Source organism: Podarcis cretensis (assembly GCF_951804945.1).
Source record: "Podarcis cretensis genome assembly, chromosome: 13".
NCBI lineage: Eukaryota > Metazoa > Chordata > Lepidosauria > Squamata > Lacertidae > Podarcis > Podarcis cretensis.
Genome location: NC_137182.1, coordinates 3,757,730 through 3,781,011, shown reverse-complemented (window position 1 = coordinate 3,781,011; position 23,282 = coordinate 3,757,730). Strand labels below are relative to the sequence as shown.

The following is a 23,282-nucleotide window of genomic DNA, read 5'->3' as shown; positions in this document are numbered from 1 at the left end:
TTCCACTCAAGCAAACAGGAAACTAACACCAATGGAGCACATCTCTGTTAACTTCTCTCCACTCTCTAAGGGCATAGCTTTCTCAATTTATAAGGCTCTAATAACACTAGACGCAGGTGGGACGCAGGTGGCGCTGTGGGTTAAAGCCTCAGCGCCTAGGGCTTGCCGATCGAAAGGTCGGCGGTTCGAATCCCTGCGGCGGGGTGCGCTCCCGCTGCTCGGTCCCAGCGCCTGCCAACCTAGCAGTTCGAAAGCACCTCCGGGTGCAAGTAGATAAATAGGGACCGCTTACCAGCGGGAAGGTAAACGGCGTTTCCGTGTGCGGCTCTGGCTCTGGCTCTGGCCAGAGCAGCGATGTCACGCTGGCCACGTGACCCGGAAGTGTCTCCGGACAGCGCTGGCCCCTGGCCTCTTAAGTGAGATGGGCGCACAACCCCAGAGTCTGTCAAGACTGGCCCGTACGGGCAGGGGTACCTTTACCTAATAACACTAGAATATGGCAATCTATTGTTCACAAAAATGCCATGGGAAATGGACCTAGATGTGCAAATACCAATGGTCTAGTTTCTGCAAGAGAAGCCTGATTAAAACTTCTGCATAGTGGCATTATACACCGGTGAGGCTGTCCCAAATATGTAAGGAAGTCAATCCCAATTGTTGGAGGGGATGTGCAGTCAAAGGTACATCTTTCCATATGTGGTGGTGTTGAGACATCATCAAACCCTTCAAAGAAATAAGCTGAATATACAAGAAAACCATGGAAATGTCCCCTGCACTAGCACTACTTGGGCTTAGGATCCTGCCTGCTCCTGATTATCCTAAAGATGACCTCTTAGCCTTTCTATTGACTGCTGCCCATACAGAGACAGCCAGATGTTGGAAAACCGGTGTTGGAATAACAAGAGTACAGTCAATAGCACTGGCTGAGAAACTAACATGCCAGGCGAGAGCAGCAAAGGGCAAACACAATCCATATTCCTTTTATAACATATGGGAAATGTTTATTGAATACATAAATTGTTCAGACTGTGGCATGAATCCGCTCAGCACTCATGGGAAAATGTGACGTGATCTCTGAGTAATCCAATGAAACTTCAACACATGGCATGACAGAAGTCTGTAATTCTGTCAGGACAAGTTGTTTATTGTTGTAACAATTGTTTTCTCAGAATTTATCTTCTTTACCAGGGAAATAAATAAAACCACTATTAAAAAAACCAAGCCCTATGGAAAGCAGTTAAAACTTTTTCAAGCAATTGTTTTGTTTCAAACAAATCCAGCAAGCGAGTTCCGTGTGCGCAACTGCTGTGAATGCTCATTGCAGTGCTCATCATGGAACATAATGGGTTGTCCAGTGCAGATGAGACTGTGTATGTAACAAAACACGAGGAAAGCTGGATCACGGCAGTGTCTGTTGCATTCCTTATTCGCCAGATTGTTACTGCCATAGGCAAAATTGCCATTTCTAGGAAGGAAATGTATTTTGGCAGCAGCTGTGTGTTGTGATGCTTCAGTGGCCATGCCATTCTTAATTCCTAAGTGAATATTGTTATGCAGGCTTTTGCTACTCTGAAACATTTGCTTTAACAGGTGTAATTCTGCAGACTTGGGTTCTAAACCACTACCGAATGGTCCAGCTGGGAATAATAGATCAAGTGGTCATGTCGTACGGTGGACTCCGTGGTGCTGTTGCCTTTGCTTTGGTAGTAACCCTGAACAGTAAAGATGTCGCCGAAAGAAATCTGTTTGTCAGCACAACAATCATTGTTGTGTTTTTTACTGTCATATTCCAGGTAATTTTAATTGTTCAGCCTTTCTGTTGCTTTTACGGGTGAAGTGCCAGGTTAGGCGTTCTTCTTGAACCCAGTACGGGAGGGATGTTTTGGCTCACGCATCTTTGTCATGTCCTCTTCCCTTCTGCTAAAAAGCAGTGTCTGACCATCTGAATGCAGCGTTCAGTGGTAAGCTGTTTGTCGTGGAATGAAATGAAATCTAGGCAAGATGGTGTATGCAGCGGGTTAGCAGGTGGAGTGGGGAGAGACTGCTAGGAAGTAAAGTCTGTGAGGGCCCAATGAAGTATCAAAAGCAGATCTCAAATGTTGACTTTATATTATGTCAGTGAGCGGGGAGTATAAAAAACTATGTGCTCTGTACTAAAAACTTAAAACCTCTGTGTCAGACCCCCATGTATTAGTAGATCTTGAGTTAATATTTCACGAGAGAGACTACAGCAACGTTATTTGCTATTTGTAAATCCTTATCACTTTCTTTAAATGCGGGGAATTTAGAGGCAGGTATGCCATTTCTGCCTACAAGGCACACACAATATAAGTTTATGAAATTTCTTATTTAGTTTGCATATACATTGATCATTAAAGTGTTTTTATTTTAGACCAGTGTGGCCTTCATTTAAAGACATGCATTCCAATAGATGCAGGACAAGACTGTGACAGGTCATGGACTAGTGATTAACAGGCAGCTACAAGTAGTTTAGAAGCTGGTGGAGTGTGGTGGGAGACATTGCCCAAAGTTCTCTAAGGGTTACAGGTTACAGGGTTGTTGTTTTATTTCACCTGAACAGCATAACTCAGTGGTTGTATCTGATGCTCCTCTACTCATGACTGAGATGTGGAAATTGCATGAGGGATGTGGTGAGGAACCCACTCAGGTCTCCCATTCCAAACATTTTCAGAGTGGCATAGAACATGTCCATTTAGAAGGACCAGCCACCCCTAGCCCAAGCAGCTTATTTCAGAATAAAGGACCTAACAGGTGAGCAGAGATGCTTGCGCATTATGTGATTGACTTGTTACAACTCACTGTGCCAGATCCACCCTCTCTCACATCTCAGTCTGCTCATCCGTGGTATGTGGTGAAAACATTTGGTGATATTTCTTTCATCTTTGAGATTTTTAGTATCTATAATACATGCACAGTCTTCTACTGTATTGTTGCTTTTAATTAAGGTGAGAGTAATTTGTCAGTTTTCCCTCCGCAGGGTTTGACAATCAAGCCTTTGGTGCAGTGGTTGAAAGTGAAAAAAAGTGAGCAGCGAGAGCCCAAGCTGAACGAGAAGCTCCATGGCAGGGTAAGCAGGTCTCATACTCAGAACAAATAGAGGTCAGTGAGGTCAAAAGACCCTGCCACTTCCTAGTAATACCTCAGTAATAATACCACCCTGGTAAATTCTAGCCCTTGCTTGTTTGGGTAGCAAGCAGCGAGAAGGCCCGTGCTCCCAATTCTCTCTCACTGTAGCTGTGATCAGTAGGAGTTGGTGGCATCTGCGCACTGGCGTTGGGATAGCCTGCAGGGGGCTGGACAGCCAACTCTTCTGTTGTTGTTGACATCTATCTTGAGAGACAATGGAGTGTGCCTCCGGGGTGAAGTCAAAACGCTAGAGATCACAGCGCCTGCTGTGGCTGTAGAGACCGGGAGCTCATAACTGTTGCCTCCCATGTTGTTCCTGCTGTGTTAGTAGCACCAAAGTGATCTCCCCAGGGCATGGAGGTCTTGGGCTGTCCAGACAACAAGACCCTTCCCCTCAGCCTCACTGATGTGGTCCAAAGGAAAGCCGAGCAATACGTTTGGCACCAGCTTGGCTGCAGAGTGGGTAAACTCTTACAACGCTACAATTCTGTGATTCGAGGTATCTTCATATACAGATGAAACCCATTTTAGCTATACAAGTGGGACTTGTAATAATATGTTGCAGTGCAGGGTGTTCCTCTTCAGGCTTTCAGGCAGCCATGGAAACGCCCGTCCCCTGCAAACAATCACTCAGCATTCCATGTTTCATCCACATCTGTTTTTGGACTTCTGTAAACCATACTGATTGTGCACCGATTGTGCCATTTTGATTACATAAAGATAGGCCTTCCCATCACCCCTAACTAACAGGACCAGTGGTCAGGGATGATGGGAGCTGTAGTCCCAAAACATATGGAGGGTCGAGTTTGCCTATGCCTGGGATAGGCATCCAGAAAATGAGATCACTGTTAGTATACTGTAGAAGTGATAGGGCCTTTTCAGTTGTGGCTCCTCATCTGTGGAAGGTCTGCCAGATGCCATCATTGGCATCTTTTTGGCAGCATGTAAGGATTTGCCTTCCCCTCTGCCCACAGGCTTTTGATAGACTGAACTTATGATCTTTGTATTTTCTGTGCTGCCAAAGCTTCCTGTGGTTGTTATGGTGGCGGGATGTGTGTGTTTGTGTGTACGTACATGTATCTTCCTATATACATAAAAATGTAAAGCTGTCATTGCACAGGCCCCCACTGGAGAATTTGTAGTACTGTACTTCATCACATTCCTGGCTTTGCATAAAGGGGGAAGGGAGCAAAAGCAAAGGCAAGTTTTTAAATGGTGCATTTAAACAACAGAAGAAGTTTGAATTAAGGAAACAGAGGAAAAACTTGTGATTTTAAACAGTGGCAGAGGTGTGAATTGTGCCTGGCAAGCTGAGCCCTCCCTGCACTGATTGTTTTGAAGCAGCCAACTGGCACCTTCCACCAAGGTCTTTGAGGTTGGCCACTTCGGCTCCTGCTGCAAATAACTTGCATGTTGGGGAGGCGGGGGCTGCTGGACCCTTCAGGGTGGGATACAGGAGGGCCTGGCTTTGCTGAGAGTAGCCTGGCACAGCCTGTAGGGGGCAGTGCTCAAGTCCTGTGATCAGCAATCCTACTGACAGCATGTGGAAGGGGCAGAGTCAGGGTCCCAGGCTCTGGGACAGAGGTCAGAATCTGGTCTTTTGCACTACTGATACCAAGAATGACTCTCACAGTGGTACTTTATCTTTGGTGTGTATATGTTGACCAAACCTGGCCTCTGTCTGCATCTAAATGGTTATATGTTAGTCTGCAATTACCCAACCACCTTTTGTGGTCTTTGTTTTCACAGGCCTTTGACCACATTCTTTCAGCTATTGAAGATATATCTGGTCAAATAGGACATAATTACCTGAGAGACAAGTAAGTAGAGTCAGGCACCTTTGTCTTACGAGAATGGAACAGTTTGACGAATGGAAAAGGTGGACTAAAATAGCACGATAGGATAGCCTGACATCTGGTCATCTGCTAATCAACCTAATATTTGGCGATACAGGTCAATGCTGAGAAATGGCACATGGGAAAACCCTTTCTCGTAAGCTTTGGAATTTCTGGAATTCTTCCCACTCTTTTGACATCAGAGTTACAGCTCTTTGCATTAACTGTGCCAGTTTAAAACAATTCCAAAATCTGCACATCTTAATCCCCTTCTTATGGGTGCCAAATACTTATTTTCTTAGTTTGCATTTTACTCTCCATGGAAAGGCAAACTTGTGAGGCCATTAAAACCATGACTTGATTTGATTTGTACCCTGCCCATCTGACTGGGTTGCCCCAGCCCCTCTGGGCTTAACTCAACAAGCTTCTCTTAACATCATATGCCTTGGCAAAACAACTTGGAAGGTCTCCCTTGCTGTTTACCTTGAACACTTCTTCCATAGCCTTCAGGTATCATAGTGGGGTCCAAGAGAGGGAGGGACATGCCTCCCCAGTTCAGGGTGACAGCCAGGCCCAACTGCCCACTATTGCGGCCCCTGGCCTGGCTGGGTGGTTGAGTGTATCTGTCCTGAACAGCAGACAGCATGACTGCCCCCCCTTCATTGGAAGGAAGGGGATGTGGGACATTGGGGGCAGCATTAAAGAACTTGTAGGTTGCAGTGAAAAGCTGAACATCAGGTGGGCTGGTGTTGGGAACCAGTGCTGCAGGGACCTGTTAAAGGTGGCACTGAGAGGGCGGACAGATGAGGGCAGGAACTGGTGAAGAAAGTGTTGCTTGTTTGTTTTATAAGTGTTGGCTCTAAATGGCAGTATTTGGGGCTGCATTTCAGGTAGTAAAAAGTCTTAGATCTTCTGAGGTAAGAGGTTAGCTCCCTGCTTCAGAAAAGGGGTACAGAGGGGAACACTAGCCTTACCTCCCAACAGTGATTCATCTATTTATTTATTTTTCAAAAAAGTGAAATTTTCCCTTTGGTGATTTGGCTACAGGATTCTCTGACCTGACTGTACATTGTGTACCCCAAAGAAAAATGCCCCATATCCTCTAAATTACCCATTTTGAGCCCCATCACAAGAAAAGAATTGGATGGCTTCAAGTTATATTGTTATTGTCTCCACACCATGGGGTGGGGTGCCAGCCTTGATTACCTAATGCTAAATGTGCCCCATTTAATTAATAGCTGCTGCATATGCTGTGTTTGAATCATCAGGTGGACTAATTTCGACAGGCAAGTCCTCAGCAAAGTACTGATGAGAAGGTCTGCTCAGAAAAGTAGAGACCGAATTGTTAAAGTTTTCCGTGAGCTCAACTTGAAGGATGCCATCAGCTACGTGGCTGAGGTAATTCTAAATATATTTCATGATGAAACATGTCTATTTTAGGTTTGTTTCTGCCTTTTGGTAATACATTAGAACTTTAGCATACATAATCAGGCCCAAATTAAGCATTTTTCATCCCATTCATTTCAAGGATAATTATAAGTACGTTAAACTCTCTTCTGTTGTAATGAATGGGATCTAAGGTTATATCTGTGATCTTGGAGATAATACAGAGATCATAGTAAATCTGTTTCGTTGGCACAGGCAACATAAGAGTCAACAGGTTTAGGAACAAAAGATTATGGTTCATAGCACTATGTGATTATTTTTGGTCAGATGTGTATTGTTTGGTTCTCCAAACTTTGACTCATTGTATGGCTGGATCTTAAAGTCCATCACTTCTGCTTAAAGTCCATCACTTCAGTACCTGCCTTGATACTTGGAGCAGAGGTGGGCTTATTTCAGGTTTGTGGAGTATACTTTATTTTTACCAGCCAGTGGCAGATGCACACAAAGTTGTGTCTCCAGGAGCCAACCTCAACCTATGAGCCATACTCTAAAATATCATGCATTGCTTAAATACAAAACTACATCTGAATTGCTACAGCTCAGAGATTCTAATACAATATTCTAAAACTATCCTCTAAAACACTCAGATTTTACAGGCGAAGAACCCTGGGGCTGTGAGATAATCCATTATTCCATTAGTCAGATAAGCAGATAGTATAAGGCCAGCAGTGGCAAAGACTGATTGTTGCTTTTACTTGCTGCCATTAAACTAAGGGGAGTCAGAATCCTTGCCAATCTATTGTAAACTGATCAGAGATCAAGTAGATCCCAATCTACATCCTGCAAACCTCCAGTGTATATAATCTACTGGGACTTGTTCTAGTTAGCAAAAACATTTCTCCAGAGGTATGAATATCATTTTTTATTGTTTTTAGCTCAGAGAAACCATATGAAACTATTTCCATGTTTTCATGATGCTTCTTGTTGCTCCAGTAGCTCAAGAGCCATAGTAAAAAATAAAACTTGCTCTCTACTTGAAAGCCCCCTAGTACCATGTGTGTGAGTGTGTATGCTGTATTCTTTGTTGAATAGGGAGAGCGAAGAGGTTCTCTGGCATTTATCCGCTCAGCAAGTATTGACAACACAGCCAATGTGGACTTCAGCATTATTAATCAAATGAATGGAGAGCCCTCTGTTTCCCAGCTGCTGTAAGTAAAGCTGCAAGTTTTGCCTCATACTTTATGAATCCAGTAATTTCTGCCAATAGCTCAAAAGTGACTGCATCACAAGTCCAGTAGGGAAAGAAATGTGAAAAGGTACCTTTTGGGTACAGTCCAGCCAGAGTTAAGTATTTAAAGTCCCAGTGCTTTTAATGTGACAGATTCCATAAAGCACTTAATTCTCCCATTGAGATTGATGGGACTGGGAAATGGTTGACTTGGCTTTCCTGCTACTATTTATTTGATTTGTAGCCTACCCTATTCCATGGGCTCAGAGCAGCTTATAGCAGTCTTTCTGAATGTCAATAGTTAGGTCCCCAGGGGTTTGCAATCTAAAGGAGTTATGCAGCACAATCCTATGTATGTCCACTCCCACTGTGTTTAATGGAGCTTACTGCTCAGTATGTTTAGCACTGCAGCATTTTGAGGCATGTCTACTCAGGAACTAGTCCCGTTGTTTTCAAGGGGCTTACTCTCAGGTAAATTGTGGTGTATTAGAATATAGCCTACAGGTGTGGGATTGCCTGTTTGAACCTTCATGCAAGAAGTTCCTTCCTGCCCATGTGCTGCTGGTTTTCTATATATGAACAATTTCTGGGATGGGGACCATTCAAACATACCTTAGTTAGACCAACACTGTTCTGCTGTCTTCCAACTTTGTGGTCGCAGTAAGAAACTAGGAGCCTGCCTACACATCCTTAGGACAATAGCTCACGTTCCATATGTATTCCTTTCTGGAGAACAGAAAGTGCCAAGTCCAGGTGTGTGTGCTCAGTGTAACAAGGAGCCACCAGGAGTTTGTCCCTCTCTAGCTTCCTCTGAGAGATGGAAGCTCCCTGCAAAGGCCACTTCTAAACTGGCGACAGATTCGTATCAAAGAATTGTTTCGTGTGGATTCAATTATGTCTGTGTTTTAATGTTTCTAGATTCGCTGATTTTGTTGTTTGTTGAACAGAAAGCAATAGAGAGACGAGGGAGGGAAGAAGGGGAATGGAAGAATGAATATATATCTGTCTATTTTGCTTTAGGAGAGAAACTGCCAGTTCTGTGTGTCTTGATATGCAAGCCCTGGAGCAGAGAAGAAAAAGCATCCGAGATGCAGAGGATATGTTCACCCACCATACTCTACAACAGTATCTGTACAAGCCCAGGCAAGAGGTGAGATCTTAAGAACACCCCAATGCCAGAATAGGAGACTCTAACAATACAGTATTTGGATATTCAGGGAGAAATAGAATAGAAGCAAAATGGACCTTTGTCTCTCATTATGAGTAGCTGTAGCTCACAGCAAGAGCTGTTCTATAATTCTGCAACCAGGAAGTAGCTCTTCTGCCATGGGCAAGAGCATGAACATCCTCTTGTGAAACCAAGAGCATGAGAAATTCTATAAGCCCCACCAGTTATAGCATTCCATGCACTCTTTTTCAGAATGGTTTGCAGGACAGCATTAGCTGCTATATTTCTTCTGCTCATGGCTCTTTGGATCCAAACCTGAGAGCCATTTTGGATGATCCAAAGATGTGTTTTTTTGTGTTGGAGGGAGATGCATGTACCCACCTTTCCCGGGTTTCAGATGAGACCTGGAAGTTTGGGGAGAGGAGGCAGAAGTCTCTCACACTTCCTCTCTCAACTCCGCTTTGAGATCTCCAAAGCAGCTCTGGGGTGGAGCTTGCAAAGTGCCCCCACCTGTGTTCTTCTTTGGGATTTATTTTGTACAGTACATACAGACTCGGGGGGGGGGTGTCCAACCTTCTGGTTGCTGTTGGATTCCCAGCTCCAATCAGCTTCAACCCAGTGGCAGAATGGAGGTAAACAGTGCCCGGGTTGGGCGTGTGGGGTGAACCCCCGAAGGGGGTAGGGCACGAAGGGAGCCCGCTGTGGCACCCATGCAGGGGTGCACTTGTGCGCCCCAGTCCAGGAGAGTGGGTGGCAATGCTCCTCTCGCTGCCGGGCTGGCTGTGAAGAAGCAGGATCTTCCTTGCTCTTCACAGCCTCTCTCCACCCGCAAGTCAGCCTTCACCCAGGGAAGGGGGAGCCTCGGCTGGGTGCAACAGGCGGGGGCAAGACACCGCCGGCAGGGCACGAGGGAGAGGGGGATCTCAGGCAGACACCTGGTTCGCCCCCCCATTGTGCTCCCAGGGCTACAGCCCCCATGGCCCCACTGCTTCAGCCAGCATGGCCAGCGATGATCCAACTTGTATGTACTGCACCGATATGTGAATGGCCTCAGATTCCCCATTGCTGCTGTCACACCTTGAATACTGGGGGCTTTCCCCTCTCTTTTAGGAATTTGAGTGGTCCTCCTGTTTTGGGGGGGTGGGGCAGGGAGAGGTACTTGGTTGTTTTCCATAATCCCAACTGTTTCAGACATTCATAGAATTGTAGAGTTGAAAGGGCTCCTGAGGGTCATCTATGTCCAGCCTTCAGTGCAGGACTCCTGCTCACAGCCTTGAAGCACCAACCTTCTACAGTGGTGCCTTGCAAGACGAAAATAATCCGTTCCGCAAGTTTCTTCGTCTAGCGGTTTTTTCATCTTGCGAAGCATCCCTATTAGCAGCTTAGCGGCTTAGCGCTATTAGCGGCTTAGCGGCTATTAGCGGCTTAGCGGCTTAGAAAAGGGGGGGGAGGGAAAAAACTCGCAAGACTCGCAAGACATTTTCGTCTTGCGAAGCAAGCCCATAGGGAAATTCGTCTTGCGAAGCGCCTTGAAAAACAGAAAACCCTTTGGTCTTGCGAGGCATTCGTCTTGCGGGGCACCACTGTAGTTTGGTAAAGAGCTTTTGTTTGAACTCTCTCTATAGTTTTATGCCTCAAGTCCGGGGTGCAGTGGGGAGGAGCAGCAAGGGGTCAGAAACAGGCATTAAGGGGCAAGGATTTGTATCTGGGTGCTTGTTCTACACACATCCATTTTGGCCTTCTGATCATTCTTGTTGTCTTGCCGACAGCACAAGCACGTGTACAGCCGCCATGAACTATCCACCAACGAAGACGATAAGCAAAACAAAGAGATTTTCCACAGGACCATGAGGAGGCGCCTGGAGTCGTTCAAGAGCACCAAACTAGGCGTGAGCCACCCGAAGAAGAACAAAATTCACAAGAGAGACCGAGGCCAAAAAAGAGTAAGAGCAGAGCAGTTGAGAGTGCCTCATTAATGCGAGGGAAGGGAACGTGGAGGCCAGCTGCCTATGCCCTTGTAAGGTGCCAGGTCTCTGGTGGGTCAAACGCTTTATTAATTTAGGATATTTATAACCCACCCCCAGTTTCTCGCACAGCAGCTTGCAAAAGGTTTTCACAGTGAAATCACATTCTATTCTAGCCGTGTGTCCCTGTGGTGCCAGGGTTACCCAAGCAGCGTTTCTTGCCCTCATCCTTTGTTTTCCCCCTGGCTGTTGTCAGCCAGGTAGCAGCTCCCATCAAAGTCCTCTGAGGCAGGAGGGTGGGGGACCAAGCAGGTGGGAAACAAGAGGCAGTGAACAAGGAGGAACTTTCTGCATCCCCTTGGAGTTGTGTGATTGCTTTCAAACATTAAATAGCAGATATGAGGGAAGGCTTTCAGGACTTGGCCACAACATGCAGCGAGAGGCATTGAAGCCTTTGCACACACAGTCCTAAGATGTCCTAAGATGCACACACAGAGAGCTTCTTTCTGGCACAGGAGTCAAGCTTCCTTGGCCTGGATGGAATCCCTTCCATCCCATGCCAAACAGCAGTGGGGGGATTTTGTGTTGGGGTTGCAGCAACGTGGAGAGAGGGGAGGTTTTAAACCCCTCCTAGGCATGGTCTCAGCCCTGTGTGTCTCACACAGACACACACCACACCTGCTATTTTTTAATTGGAAAAACAAATGTGCAACATGAAGTGACGTATATAATGTCACACATAATTTGGGTCTGAGACTCAGATGGGGCAGAGCCTGGGAGATTGTGTTGACTTTAAAAAAAAGAAGTAATCTCAATTCTTTCCTTCTACTTGGCTTGCTTTGGTGTGGTTTGTTTTTGCCTTGATTTCCCCCCTTCCTTAAAAAAACATTTTTGCTGCTGTATGTTTTATTTATTTAGTTGTTTTTCTTTGTTTTTCTTTTGGTGTGCTTTAATAGTGTGTTGTGAGTTTTCTTTTAAATGGAAAGGTGGGGTATAAATACTTTTGGAAAATAAACAAACAAACAAATCATTCTGCAGTTCAGGATTATTGCCCTCTTTTCCATTGGCCTTTGCCTCACTTTACTACTCTTTTCAAATCATTTCACTTTATTTGTCCCTGTCATTCTGAAACGATCTTTTGAGTTCTTTGCAAAATTACACATGTGGACTCGTGTATGCTGAATTTTCTGGATGTAAAGCTACAACTTTGCCAAAAGGAAAAACTTGTAAGAAAAAGTGTTTTCCAGCCGTGAAGGAGAAGTGGCTGGAAAATGAACTGGGAGAGCCACTGTGCTAAACTGCTTCTGCACCATGCATGCAATAAGCTGGTACCTCTTCGAAGCTGCCCAGCAATCTTTATGTTATGGGGTGCCACAAAAATGCTGCAAGTAATGAAGTAAATAAGTAAGTGGGGACTTGAAGTCAGTGGCATGCAAACTGTGCCCCTTCCTTGTGCAGGAGCCTGCAGAGATCATGAAATCCCTTTCCATGGAGGCGCAGGTTACAGCAACAGCCAAGGCGACATTTTTCCACCTTCGCCGCATCAAGCAGTTGGTCCCGCCCTGACTTGGCCACAGTGATCCATGCGACGGTCATCTCCAGGCTTGACTACTGTAATTCGCTCTACGCGGGGCTGCCCTTGAAGCTGTCCCAGAAACTCCAGCAGGTGCAGAATGCTGCAGCGAGGCTCCTCACGGGGTCTCTGCCATGGGAGCATATTCACCCAGTGCTTTTCCAGCTGCACTGGCTCCCGGTGGAGTACAGGGTCAGAGTTAAGGTGCTGCTTTTGACCTTTAAAGCCCCTCACGGCCTAGGACCCTCATACCTACGGGACCGCCTCTCCCGGTATGCCCCACGGAGGACCTTAAGGTCCATATATAGCAACACCCTAGAGGTCCCGGAAGTTAGATTAGCCTAATCTAAGGAAGTTAGATTAGCCTCAACCAGAGCCACGGCCTTTTCAACACTGGCTCCGGCCTGGTGGAACGCTCTGCCTCATGAGACCAGGGCCCTGCAGGATCTGATCTCTTTCCGCAGGGCCTGTAAGACTGAGTTGTTCCACCTGGCCTTTGGCTCAGAATCAGTTTGATTCCCTCCCCCTTTTTCTTTTTCTTTTCTCCTCCTATGATGAGATTGCTCCCTAATTGTTTTAATATTGTATCTTAATCTTTTAAATTGTATTTTAATCAACTTGTTTTTATTATTGGTTGTTAGCTGCCTTGAGCCCGGTCTTGGCTGGGGAGGGCGGGGTATAAATAAAAAATTATGATGATGGTGATGATGAAATGCTGGTGATCCAAACAGAATCAGCTTCAACTTTGCAACTCCAACCCTTTCTCCAGCTTTTTAGACGTTGGTGGGGAAGTGGACCTGGCTGGCAGGCCAAATCCTGACCCTTCCCCAGCCCCGTCACAGGCCACTTTGAATCTAAAGTGCGCCTGCAAAAGGGCCGCTTCAAAGGGGCTCACTGTTGCTGTGGGTCAGCTGACTGGCCTGGACAGCAAGCCCCCCTGCAGTGGCCCCCCAACATCATAACAGAAACAGGCGAGGGAGAGGTGGGTGGCCCTGCCCATCTGCCAGAGTGGCCCACAGCGGTGGGGGAGGCCAGGATCTGATCTGTTGGTTTGATCCAGTTTCCCGTCTTCTTATCTAAAAAGGAGGAGGGGGATAGATCCAGTGATGGCAAAAGCCTGCCATCTCTGCCAGTTATGGAGAGCTTAGCCTTGCCATGCTGGAGCCAGTAATCCATGGTGAGGAACTGTATTAGGACCCTTAGGGTAGCTAATTTCTTGGTGGGTCCTCCCAAAGTCCACAGTGGAACTCAGGAGTTCTGCCGCATAAGGAATCAACTGCTTCTGCAACAAGGAGGCGAGAAACAACAAGTCCAGCATTTCCAATGCTAGAGAGTTAGGGTTGTTTTTTTCACTCACAGTACATTTCCAACCTGATTGGTGTTACTAAGAGATCTGTGGAAAGACCAACAGAAGATATGATCACTGAGTACTGCTACTGACTTAGTGGAGCTTTAGACTGATGCATAACTGAGATTTTGAAAGACTTTGTTTGGGAGCTGGAGCCATGTTCTCTGCACCTACAGGATGTGCATTATTTTCATCATCACCATTGACATGAATTTATTAATCACCACCTGTGCAATTGTCTCAAGGTATAATAAAAACTTTGTGGCTGCAGCTGCAATCCTATACACACTTTCCAAGGGGAAGTAGCACTGAACTCAGTGGGACCACCTCTGAGTAAACATGCCTGGCACTAGGAATTATGCTTATCTGTAGTAATGGCCCCTTTTGATGGCAATGGTGATTATGGTTTAAGAGTTTCTTGCACTTTCCATTGATGGCCAAGCTGTGTCTCAGAATGGGGATGGTGACCTCTGCTGGCCTGAGCAGCAGTTAACAGATGAAATGAGCCTTGGCTCTTACTTTTTGGTGAACAGTGACAACTCTCTGCACATGGATTCTCCCACGGTCTCACTTGATAAAGTTGATAAGATTTCATGAATGCTGACACAATTGTATAACTTGCAGCTAAGACTAGTTTTAGGTAGACACTGGCAGGCACCAGCACTACAACTGATAAAGCAGGCACCCCCAAACTTGGCCCTCCAGCTGTTTTGGGACTACATTTTCCATCATCTCTGGCCACTGGTGCTGTTAGCTAGGGCTGATGGGAGTTGCAGTCCCAAAACAGCTGGAGGGCCAAGTTTGGGGGTGCCTGCGATAAAGGAATGGCTTCAAAGTGCACACATGGGCAAGGTGACAAGCACTACCAGAAGACAACATGGACCTAGTTTGCATTGCACAGTAGGCCAGTCTATGGCACACAGAGACTGCTTGAAGGTGTGGGCTCCCTGAGAGGAGCTCACAGCCGCGTTGCTTCCTCTTCCCTTTTTACTAGAGCTGAGCCAAGGTTTGGCCTGTGGTCAAGCTCTCCTCACTAACTGCCAGACCTGGGCAAACCCAAGTGTCGTGCAAGCCAGGTCATTCAGCTCTGTTGCTGGAGAAATGGGCTCCATTTATTGGATCCTGGAGCAATCAATGTAATTTTGATTACACAAATTGAAAATAGGTGAGAGCTCCTTATACAATGGAAAGACAGAAAAAGTGTAGTGCAATGTGCTTCACAAGACTTTTCTGCTATGTGACACATGGAAACTAACTTTTTATTTCACCACTGGAATATTTGGGCCTGCTAAAAGATTCCAAACTTATTCTGCTTGTATATACTATGTACCAAAATGTGTGTGTCATTTTGCTTGTTTATTTCAGAGAAATAGCAATGTCATTCCAAATGGAAATCTCTCTTCGGAAGCCATAAAGGAAAAAGGTAAATGTGCTGTTAAATTGATAATACCTTGACTTCCATTTGCAAATATATTTGGGTTTGTATCTTGTTGTAATTGCCTGAAGTAGAGGTTCTCAATCTTTCTTCCCCCAGGCCCACTAGAGATGCCCCAAAATTACTGAGGCCGAACCATGGCAATGCAGAGTTGGCCCCAGACACAAAATGGGGGCAGCGTTTGGCATCATCAGCTGGCAATCGCTGGCATCATTTGATTTTGGAAAATTTTGCCACAAGTTTCTTGCGGCAGGGAATTCTGTATTTCAGCTTCCTCAAACTAAGGATAGAACATGGACTGATTCAGACTTTAGATAGAATTTGCACATCTGGAGGCTCTTAACTAGAGAAGGATTTTCATTTTTTATGTTCCCCTCTTTCCCCATGTGGGACGCGGGTGGCGCTGTGGGTTAAACCACAGAGCCTAGGACTTGCCGATCAGAAGGTTGGCAGTTCGAATCCCCGCAACGGGGTGAGCTCCTGTTGCTTGGTCCCTGCTCCTGCCAACCTAGCAGTTCGAAAGCACGTCAAAGTGCAAGTAGATAAATAGGTACTGCTCCAGTGGGAAGGTAAACGGTGTTTCTGTGTGCTGCTCTGGTTCTCCAGAAGCGGCTTAGTCATGCTGGCCACGTGACCCGGAAGCTGTACGCCGGCTCCCTCGGCCAATAAAGCGAGATGAGCGCTGCAACCCCAGAGTCGGTCATGACTGGACCTAATGGTCAGGGGTCCCTTTACCTTTTACCTTTCCCCATATATCTCTTAAAAGTATTTTTTATTCATCTCCTATTATTCCCCCCCTGTGACATCAAACTTGCATCTTATTCCCTGTCTCCCCAGAATTCCCGGTTTCTTTTATCCCTCCTCCCTGCTCCTTTTTATATTCACTTCTTGTGTAAGTTTCCCTTTCTTATCCCCTCCCTCTCTATTTGCAGTTTATCATGATAATTTAAAGCATTAGTTTCCTTCAGTGCCCCCTCCCAGTCCTCCCTGACCACCCTGACTCAGTTCCGTCTTCTCTCCCACTCATCCTCCTATGAGTTCGCTCCTGCCCACCAGCTCTGCAGCACCAGGAGGCCCTAACCAAGGCCAGGTGGTCCTTCTGAGGTGGAGCAGGGGGACATTGACTTGCAATGAATCAGGGGAGGCTTCCGGGCTCTGTAGGAGACTGGGGGGGGAGCAAAGAGGATTGGAGTGTGGGCATGTCCATGAAGCAGAGGAACGAGATGGTGTGTCAACAACCCTGGGTGCTTCTCCCTCGAGTCTCTCCATTCCTCTTGCCTCATTCCTTCCTGTTGTCCCTCCCTTCTCACATTCCGCCAGCCCCTCTGTCCATCCGCTGCTTATTTCCCCTTTTTCTTTCTTTCCCTCCTTTCCAACTTTGTGTGAATACTGCTTTGTTCTGTAACCTACTCCTGCTCCCATGTATGCCTCTGGCTTACTTCTCTCAGACACGCTATGAGCTGCAAACCATAACATAAGGTTGCCCTATTTCAAAAAGTAAAAACCAGGAAACCACTGAAATTGTTGAACTTTTTTTAGACAACCCCCCCCCCCCAAATGTGGTTTTGACTTACCTAAGATCCAAGACAAAGCACCACCTTTCAGAAATTCCCTCCAGACATCAATTCTGACTTTGAAATCCTGGTAATGTCTGGGATTTCCCAGACATATGGCAGCCCTACATAACACAAATCTTGGTTGCAGCTCTGTCTGGAGAAAGCTAAACCAGGAGTCCAGATTCAGACAACACACTCAGGGCAGCAGCAGAATGCCCAGAAGAGCCAAGCAGCTATTGCCTCGTCCCTGAGAGCACACACAGTTCAGGCTTGCGCTAAGCCATTGGGTTAACACTACGTGCAAACCAAGCCAAGGCTAGCAGTTTAAAATAATGATGATGATAATAATAATAAATAATAAATAATTCTATTCATCCGAGGATCACAGGGTAGTTTACAATATAAAAACACAAAAATACATAACGTAGTAACAAACAAAAACAATATACCCCCATTTTGTTGTTTCTGTTTAGTCATTTAGTCGTGTCCGCCACTTCGTGACCCCCTGGACCACAGCACGCCAGGCACTCCTGTCTTCCACTGCCTCCTGCAGTTTGGTCAAACTCATGTTGGCCTCTTCGAGAACACTGTCCAACCATCTCGTCTTCTGTCGTCCCCTTATTCTTGTGCCCTCCATCTTTCCCAACATCAGGGTCTTTTCCAGGGAGTCTTCTCTTCTCATGAGGTCGCCAAAGTATTGGAGCCTCAGCTTCAGGATCTGTCCTTCCAGTGAGCACTCAGGGCTGATTTCCTTCAGAATGGAGAGGTTTGATCTTCTTGCAGTCCATGGGACTCTCAAGAGTCTCCTCCAGCACCATAATTCAAAAGCATCAATTCTTCGGCGATCAGCCTTCTTTATGGTCCAGCTCTCACTTCCATACATCACTACTGGGAAAACCATAGCTTTAACTATACGGACCTTTGCTGGCAAGGTGATGTCTCTGCTTTTTAAGATGCTGTCTAGGTTTGTCTTTGCTTTTCTCCCAAGAAGCAGGTGTCTTTTAATTTCGTGACTGCTGTCACCATAAATTGTTTAATTAGCCAAACTTCCAGCAGTGGGTGAGGGTGTGTTGTTTTTTTTTAAAAAAAGAATGCATCAGTTTGCACTACTGTATAAGACTGTACTGTAAATTAATATTGTTTTTTTCCAGAAATTGAGTTTTCTGAACCAGAGGAGAATGATTATGACAATCTACAGACAGGGAGAGCAATAGAATTCCTTGCTAATGTCACCAAGCAGAACTTCACAGATACAAGTGGTAAGGATATAAATGGCACGATTTCACCTTTGCAATATTATAAAAGCATATCTTGATTTTTATCATGATGCTATCTAACATAATTAACTATAGTTAATTAACAACAGACTGGGGATTAAGGAATAATTAACAACAGACTGAGGATTAAGGACACCATAACTGGTGCTAAAATGAGAATTTGCACAGATTCAAAATTTGATTAATTTCCTAAATTTGAAATCCAATTTAAATGCAGTCTGATTGCTTAAAACCCTTTAAAAATGTCACACACATTAAACCTCATTCTCCATACTGCAAAACTAAGTTTTCTGAGTTTTCTGGAGGGGACAGGGTTTTGCGGGAAGGGTTTAAATTCATCATGAAATTGCAAAATTGTGCATTAGAATTACAACACGGAACTGTTTTTTCAGTAATCACTTTCAACTCTGTCATTGGCATGATGAAATAGTGCTTCAGGCTACAATGGAGAGAAAAATACTACAGAGTGGTAGCAAATTTTTTGATGTGGGTTAATCATGAAGTTCTGTGTTGCTAAGAGAGGTGGTGAACTCTCTTTTCCTTGGAGGTTTTTAAGTACGGGTTGGATGGCCATCGGTCATGTATGATCTAGTTGAGATTCCTGCATTGCAGGGGTTTGGAATAGATGACCCTCGGGGTCCCTTCCATCTCTACAATTCCATGATTCTGTGATCATTCTATGTGGTCTGTTAGTAGCCTCCATGAATGGGACTCTGAATGAAAAGTATCCTTGGCATAATGTGATGCAGTAGATATAATATTGTCCTACAGAGGAAAGGGGTGAAGGAAGCTGGAAGCTTTGCTCTTTGCAATAAGGGAGATCTCAGTTTGTTAAGCTGCATGAAGATGAACCACCTCTGCAATCAGCCCAGCACAATTCTGTGTTCCTAGCCAATTGGGTGGAGATTGCTGCATGCCAGTGAACTTATTGCCTGTTTACTTAACAACTGAATTTGTCACTCCCTGACTTTTTATAGGCATTGATAATCCAGTATTTTCAGCTGATATCGAACAAAACTCCACCATGAGGTTTTCGCCTTGGCTCTCCGGAGAAGAGATGGTGGTGCCATCCCAACGGGCCAGAGTGCAGATACCTTATTCTCCAAACAACTTCCAGCGGATTGCTCCCATTCGACTCAGCAATAGATCTGTAGATTCCTTTTTGCAAGTAGATGGTCCTGAGGAGCGATCTCGAAGTTTCCTCCCAGAATCAACACACATGTAAGTAATATTTTAGGCATTTCTGCAGACAGCTATTTTCTCACTTTCGAGGTTTCATCTTTTTCTCTTACTTTTCTTTTGAACTTCTCAAGGAGGAATCCTGCACTAGAAAGCCAAATGGCCGTCTTTTAGATGTTTGGTGATCCTAATGGTGATCACAAGTGATCACATCCGCTTCAGCGATCACCTTTGATTCAGTAATTCTAGCAATTCCATAGGAACAAAGGAAATCCAAACTCTTCTTTACATTCTCTGCCTCCTTTTGATCTTTCTGTCATCTCTAGCATATTTTCTGTTTTGAAGCAAAAGAAGTGCAGGTTTTGAATGTAGATTTGTATATGGTTATGCTTCTCTGTTTTCTTAAATATATGTCAGTCACACAACCGTAGAGTAGGCTTTTCTCGCAAATGCAAGGGACAGCTCAACCCCACAGAGCAGAGCAGGCCCACTGATGAGGCAAAAATCTCTCTGTGTGTGTTCTGTCTTCCCCCTGAAGTGCTGTTTTTGTTGAGTTGTTGGGGCTGATAATAGGTTTGGGGGCTGATAAGGTGTGTGTGCATGGGTGGGCTGACAGAGGCATATCTGGGGAGTTCTTAGCATGTAGGACAACACAGAGGATGTTCCCCCAAAATTTGGGTTTTCTACAAGTCCTAATGCTGTACAGTTTGTTGGAATAGAAACATTTGTCCCAACTAGATACAGTACCGACATTTTAAATAATAACCAGAGAGGGAGAGAGAAAGGCACGATCCATTATTTGTGAGCACATCCACATGCAGAGGGTTCCCCGGGGTGCATGAGAGTCCTGCTTTCCTACTCGGCACACAGGCACAAGAGACGTTTGGGTGAATGGGAGGGATGCATCTCCATTTGGTGGAAGTGGCCCATGGCGCTAGAGAATGAGTAAGGGGGAGGGCTGGGTAGATATATTAGAAGTGGACCCAGACCTATCCCACCTGCCTGTTACCTGCACACAGGTGGGAGACAGGGTTCTGCTGAGCACCTAGAAATTCTCAGCTCATGAGTGCTATGGCCTGGTGGACTGGATTATGCCCCAAATGTATGTATAGAAAGGATTGCGTTTTAAAGAATCAGTTAAATGTCCACTTGGTGGCGCCACAATAAAAGCTATTCAGAGCTCTCCTTGTAGTATGGACCTTTCATAACTTCACTGGATATTCCAGGGGTCAGCAGCCTTTTTTCAGCCGTGGGCTGGTCCACTGTGCCTCAGACCATGTGGTGGGCCGGACTATATTTTGAAAATAAAAATAAAAATGAATGCATTCCTATGCCCCACAAATAACCCAGAGATGCATTTTAAATAAAAGGACACATTCTACTCATGTAAAAACACGTTGATTCCTGGACTGCCCGGATTGAGAAGGCAATTGGGCCACATCTGGGATAGGCGATCTCCATGTTTATTTCACGTACCTCAAAAGCAGCACTGTTTTAAGGGAACCAAAATTGCTATGTAAGATGACCCAAGCTGTAGTTGGTTTTCACTTAAGACATAACTGTATTCTGACTTCCAATTCCTTTGCCACAACAGGTGACCCAACCCTTGCTCTTATGATGTCAGGACATTCTTCAGATGAAATGCTCCCTCCTTGGGAATACGAACAAACAAAATCGGAGAAACGCCTCAGCTTGGGTCCAGTGTGCCTTAAGGGCCTTGGCAACGACACTACACACCTCTGGAAGGCAGGGACATGTTAACCCTTGACTCTTTCTCGCCAGGAGTTACCTGGCCTCCGCTGGCAAGCAGTCTTGAATGCAAGGGATGATCAAGCGCATTTTAATACAAGTTACTATACTGACACTAGGTACGAACCAGTGAATTCACATTCACAAGCAGGAATCTGATTTTGGGAACACTCAAAAGAAGAAATGGCCGCTTAATGCACAAGCTCACACAGGTCAGCAGCAACAAGACGGGTTCAGAGTTCTCGTTTTCCCCACAGGCTGAAACCTGTGCAGCGTCCTAAACTTTAAAAGTTGGCATCTTTTCACAGTCCCCACCCCCCACCGCGGGAGCAAGAGGAAACTCAGCTGTGAGTCTTGACTTGAGTGAGGGGAACACATGAGAAAGAATGTGAATTATATAGACTCTATGTATGTATATTTTTTAAAAGAGAATGTTTAAACGTGGCCAGATTTTGTAGAAAACTTTATTTGAAACACTGAACTCTGAGTTCAGCTGGCTATGTTTCACGCTGAAGGAACTCAAGTTCAAACATCAAGATACTGTACAGATGGTGACCATTTTGTGCGCATCCGATAGACGTGCGACCGCCAACCCACACATTGTTTTTGGCCCTAGAAGAGGGTGGAACAGGCTTACGTGTGACCACTGAGATACACAATGACCCAGAATGCAACCCCCACACAACCTGTACTTCCTTTAAAAAAAATGTATTTATTTTAGGGATTTGTGATATGACGATTTTCAAAATAGAAATTGGAGCTGGCTTTAGGGCTGGTACCAGGCCAGGGCCATCTAGGGCAGCACAAAGTGGCCACACAGAGCATCCAGACTGGCTGCTAAACTACATCCCAGCAGCAGACCCTGCAGTTCCTGGTTCAACCCCTGGAACTCTCAGCAGCTTTGCATCTCCTTCCTATGCCATATTTCCAAAAACATGCACTAAGGCTGCAATCCCGTGCACACCTACTTGGGAGTAAGTCCCACTGAGCTCTGCTGGGCTTATTTCTGAGTAAACATGCACAGTATTGCACTGTAAGGTGATCTGCAGAAAAGTATTCTGGGTGAAATGAAGTAGTGCCGTTTTATCAGCTGTGAAAGATAAAGGAGATATATTTTCTTACTGTCAAATGTTTTAAGTAGTGAATAGCTAATTGAACTATGGGCTTTTAATTCTCGTATCTGTTTTCTACAATCAATATTGCAGGGAATTAAAGAATGTTTTGCTTTATAAACAGCCCCCTCCAAAGCTGATGTAGAATTTTAATGCAGAGGAGCATAAGTGGTCTCACCTTTTTTTAAAAAACAAAAATTAAGTTGATCCACATGATATAATCTTATCAAGAAAAGTAGACACAAGTTACAGAGTGAATTTTAAAAATCTATAAAAAAAATATTTTTTACACCATTAGTTCCTCAAATACTGTCGTCTTCTGTGTTTGACAGTTCTTTTTAAGTGCCATGACCTCAGGTCACTTAAGCTTCATAGTACTGTAAATTGATAGTCTGGTGTGTTTGTGTTTGTGTGTGTGTGTGTGTGTGTGTGTGTGTGTGTGTGTGTGTTCAAAAGGAGAGCTTGATTTTTATCTTGATACTAAATAGATTATGATTTAGGGCCAGCTAAAAGACTCAGTGCAGTCCTATACTAAAAAAAAAAAAGCCTCATTGAGTTCAATGGTGTTTTAATCCCAGGGAAAGTGAGAGTCTAAAAAACTGACATGGGCCTACAGTGTTTAATGGTTTCTCAAAAGTAATGTAAAAATTGGTGACTTTGCTGCCTTTCACAATTGCCATTACTTTCCAATATTGTTTTACACTTGGCAGGAACACTGCATTTTCCCATTACGAAGAACATCCTCCCTTTGTAATAGAATAGGCAGGTCAACCACATTTCAGAACAAGTCGTGAATAGAAGGAGCCAAAATCTAGAATGGCTTGCTGAGTCGTTGATTCAAGTCAGACATCACCTCCAAAACATAGTATGGAGCAGCTTTTCCAGTGCAATTTTCTTTCTTCTCAGTACTCTAGTTTTTGCATTTAGTGGCCTCTGGAAGTGAAGAAACTTACTGCAACTATAGAACTGTCAAACCAAACACCATGGGCAACCTTATTTAAACCATGGTCTATAAATTCACTTCCATCCATGGTTTCTGATTCTGGTTTGCTGGTAAACTTAATCAAATATTGTACGAAGCAAAACCTCTTTATATCTGCATGGTTATGAATGCCTTCAACATCAAATATAGGACTCTTCTAAAACAAATTTCTCTTCAGTGTACCTTTGTGATTTTAAATGCCTAATTTTTCAGTTCATATATGCATGCCCATTTCTTGATGGTTTGTAGTTGGACATGTGTATTACGGTAACTCCATTTAAAAGTCTAGTTTTTGAGGGGAAGTCACATGGTGTTATGAAAGTTGTTTCTCTGGTGTTTGATA

At 44.8% G+C, this 23,282-nt stretch overlaps 1 protein-coding gene across 3 annotated transcripts in view; it reads left to right on the top strand.

Annotated features, from left to right (window-relative positions):
• The window catches only part of SLC9A3 (solute carrier family 9 member A3), a gene marked incomplete at its 3' end in the record, with an annotated part of 99,076 nt that extends 77,430 nt beyond the window's left edge, over positions 1 to 21,646 (top strand). For 2 of the 3 annotated variants that reach the window (XM_079949456.1, XM_079949457.1), the window contains exons 7-17: positions 1,591 to 1,793; positions 2,999 to 3,088; positions 4,897 to 4,967; positions 6,251 to 6,380; positions 7,461 to 7,576; positions 8,617 to 8,746; positions 10,534 to 10,707; positions 15,015 to 15,072; positions 17,792 to 17,899; positions 18,895 to 19,138; positions 20,691 to 21,646. In XM_079949456.1, the coding sequence (XP_079805582.1) occupies positions 1,591 to 1,793; positions 2,999 to 3,088; positions 4,897 to 4,967; positions 6,251 to 6,380; positions 7,461 to 7,576; positions 8,617 to 8,746; positions 10,534 to 10,707; positions 15,015 to 15,072; positions 17,792 to 17,899; positions 18,895 to 19,138; positions 20,691 to 20,694 (1,328 nt within the window). Of the gene's footprint in view, positions 1 to 1,590; positions 1,794 to 2,998; positions 3,089 to 4,896; positions 4,968 to 6,250; positions 6,381 to 7,460; positions 7,577 to 8,616; positions 8,747 to 10,533; positions 10,708 to 15,014; positions 15,073 to 17,791; positions 17,900 to 18,894; positions 19,143 to 20,690 lie in introns of those variants that run through there. The other variant, XM_079949458.1, reaches the window with a different exon arrangement.
• Positions 21,647 to 23,282: the final 1,636 nt, after the last annotated feature.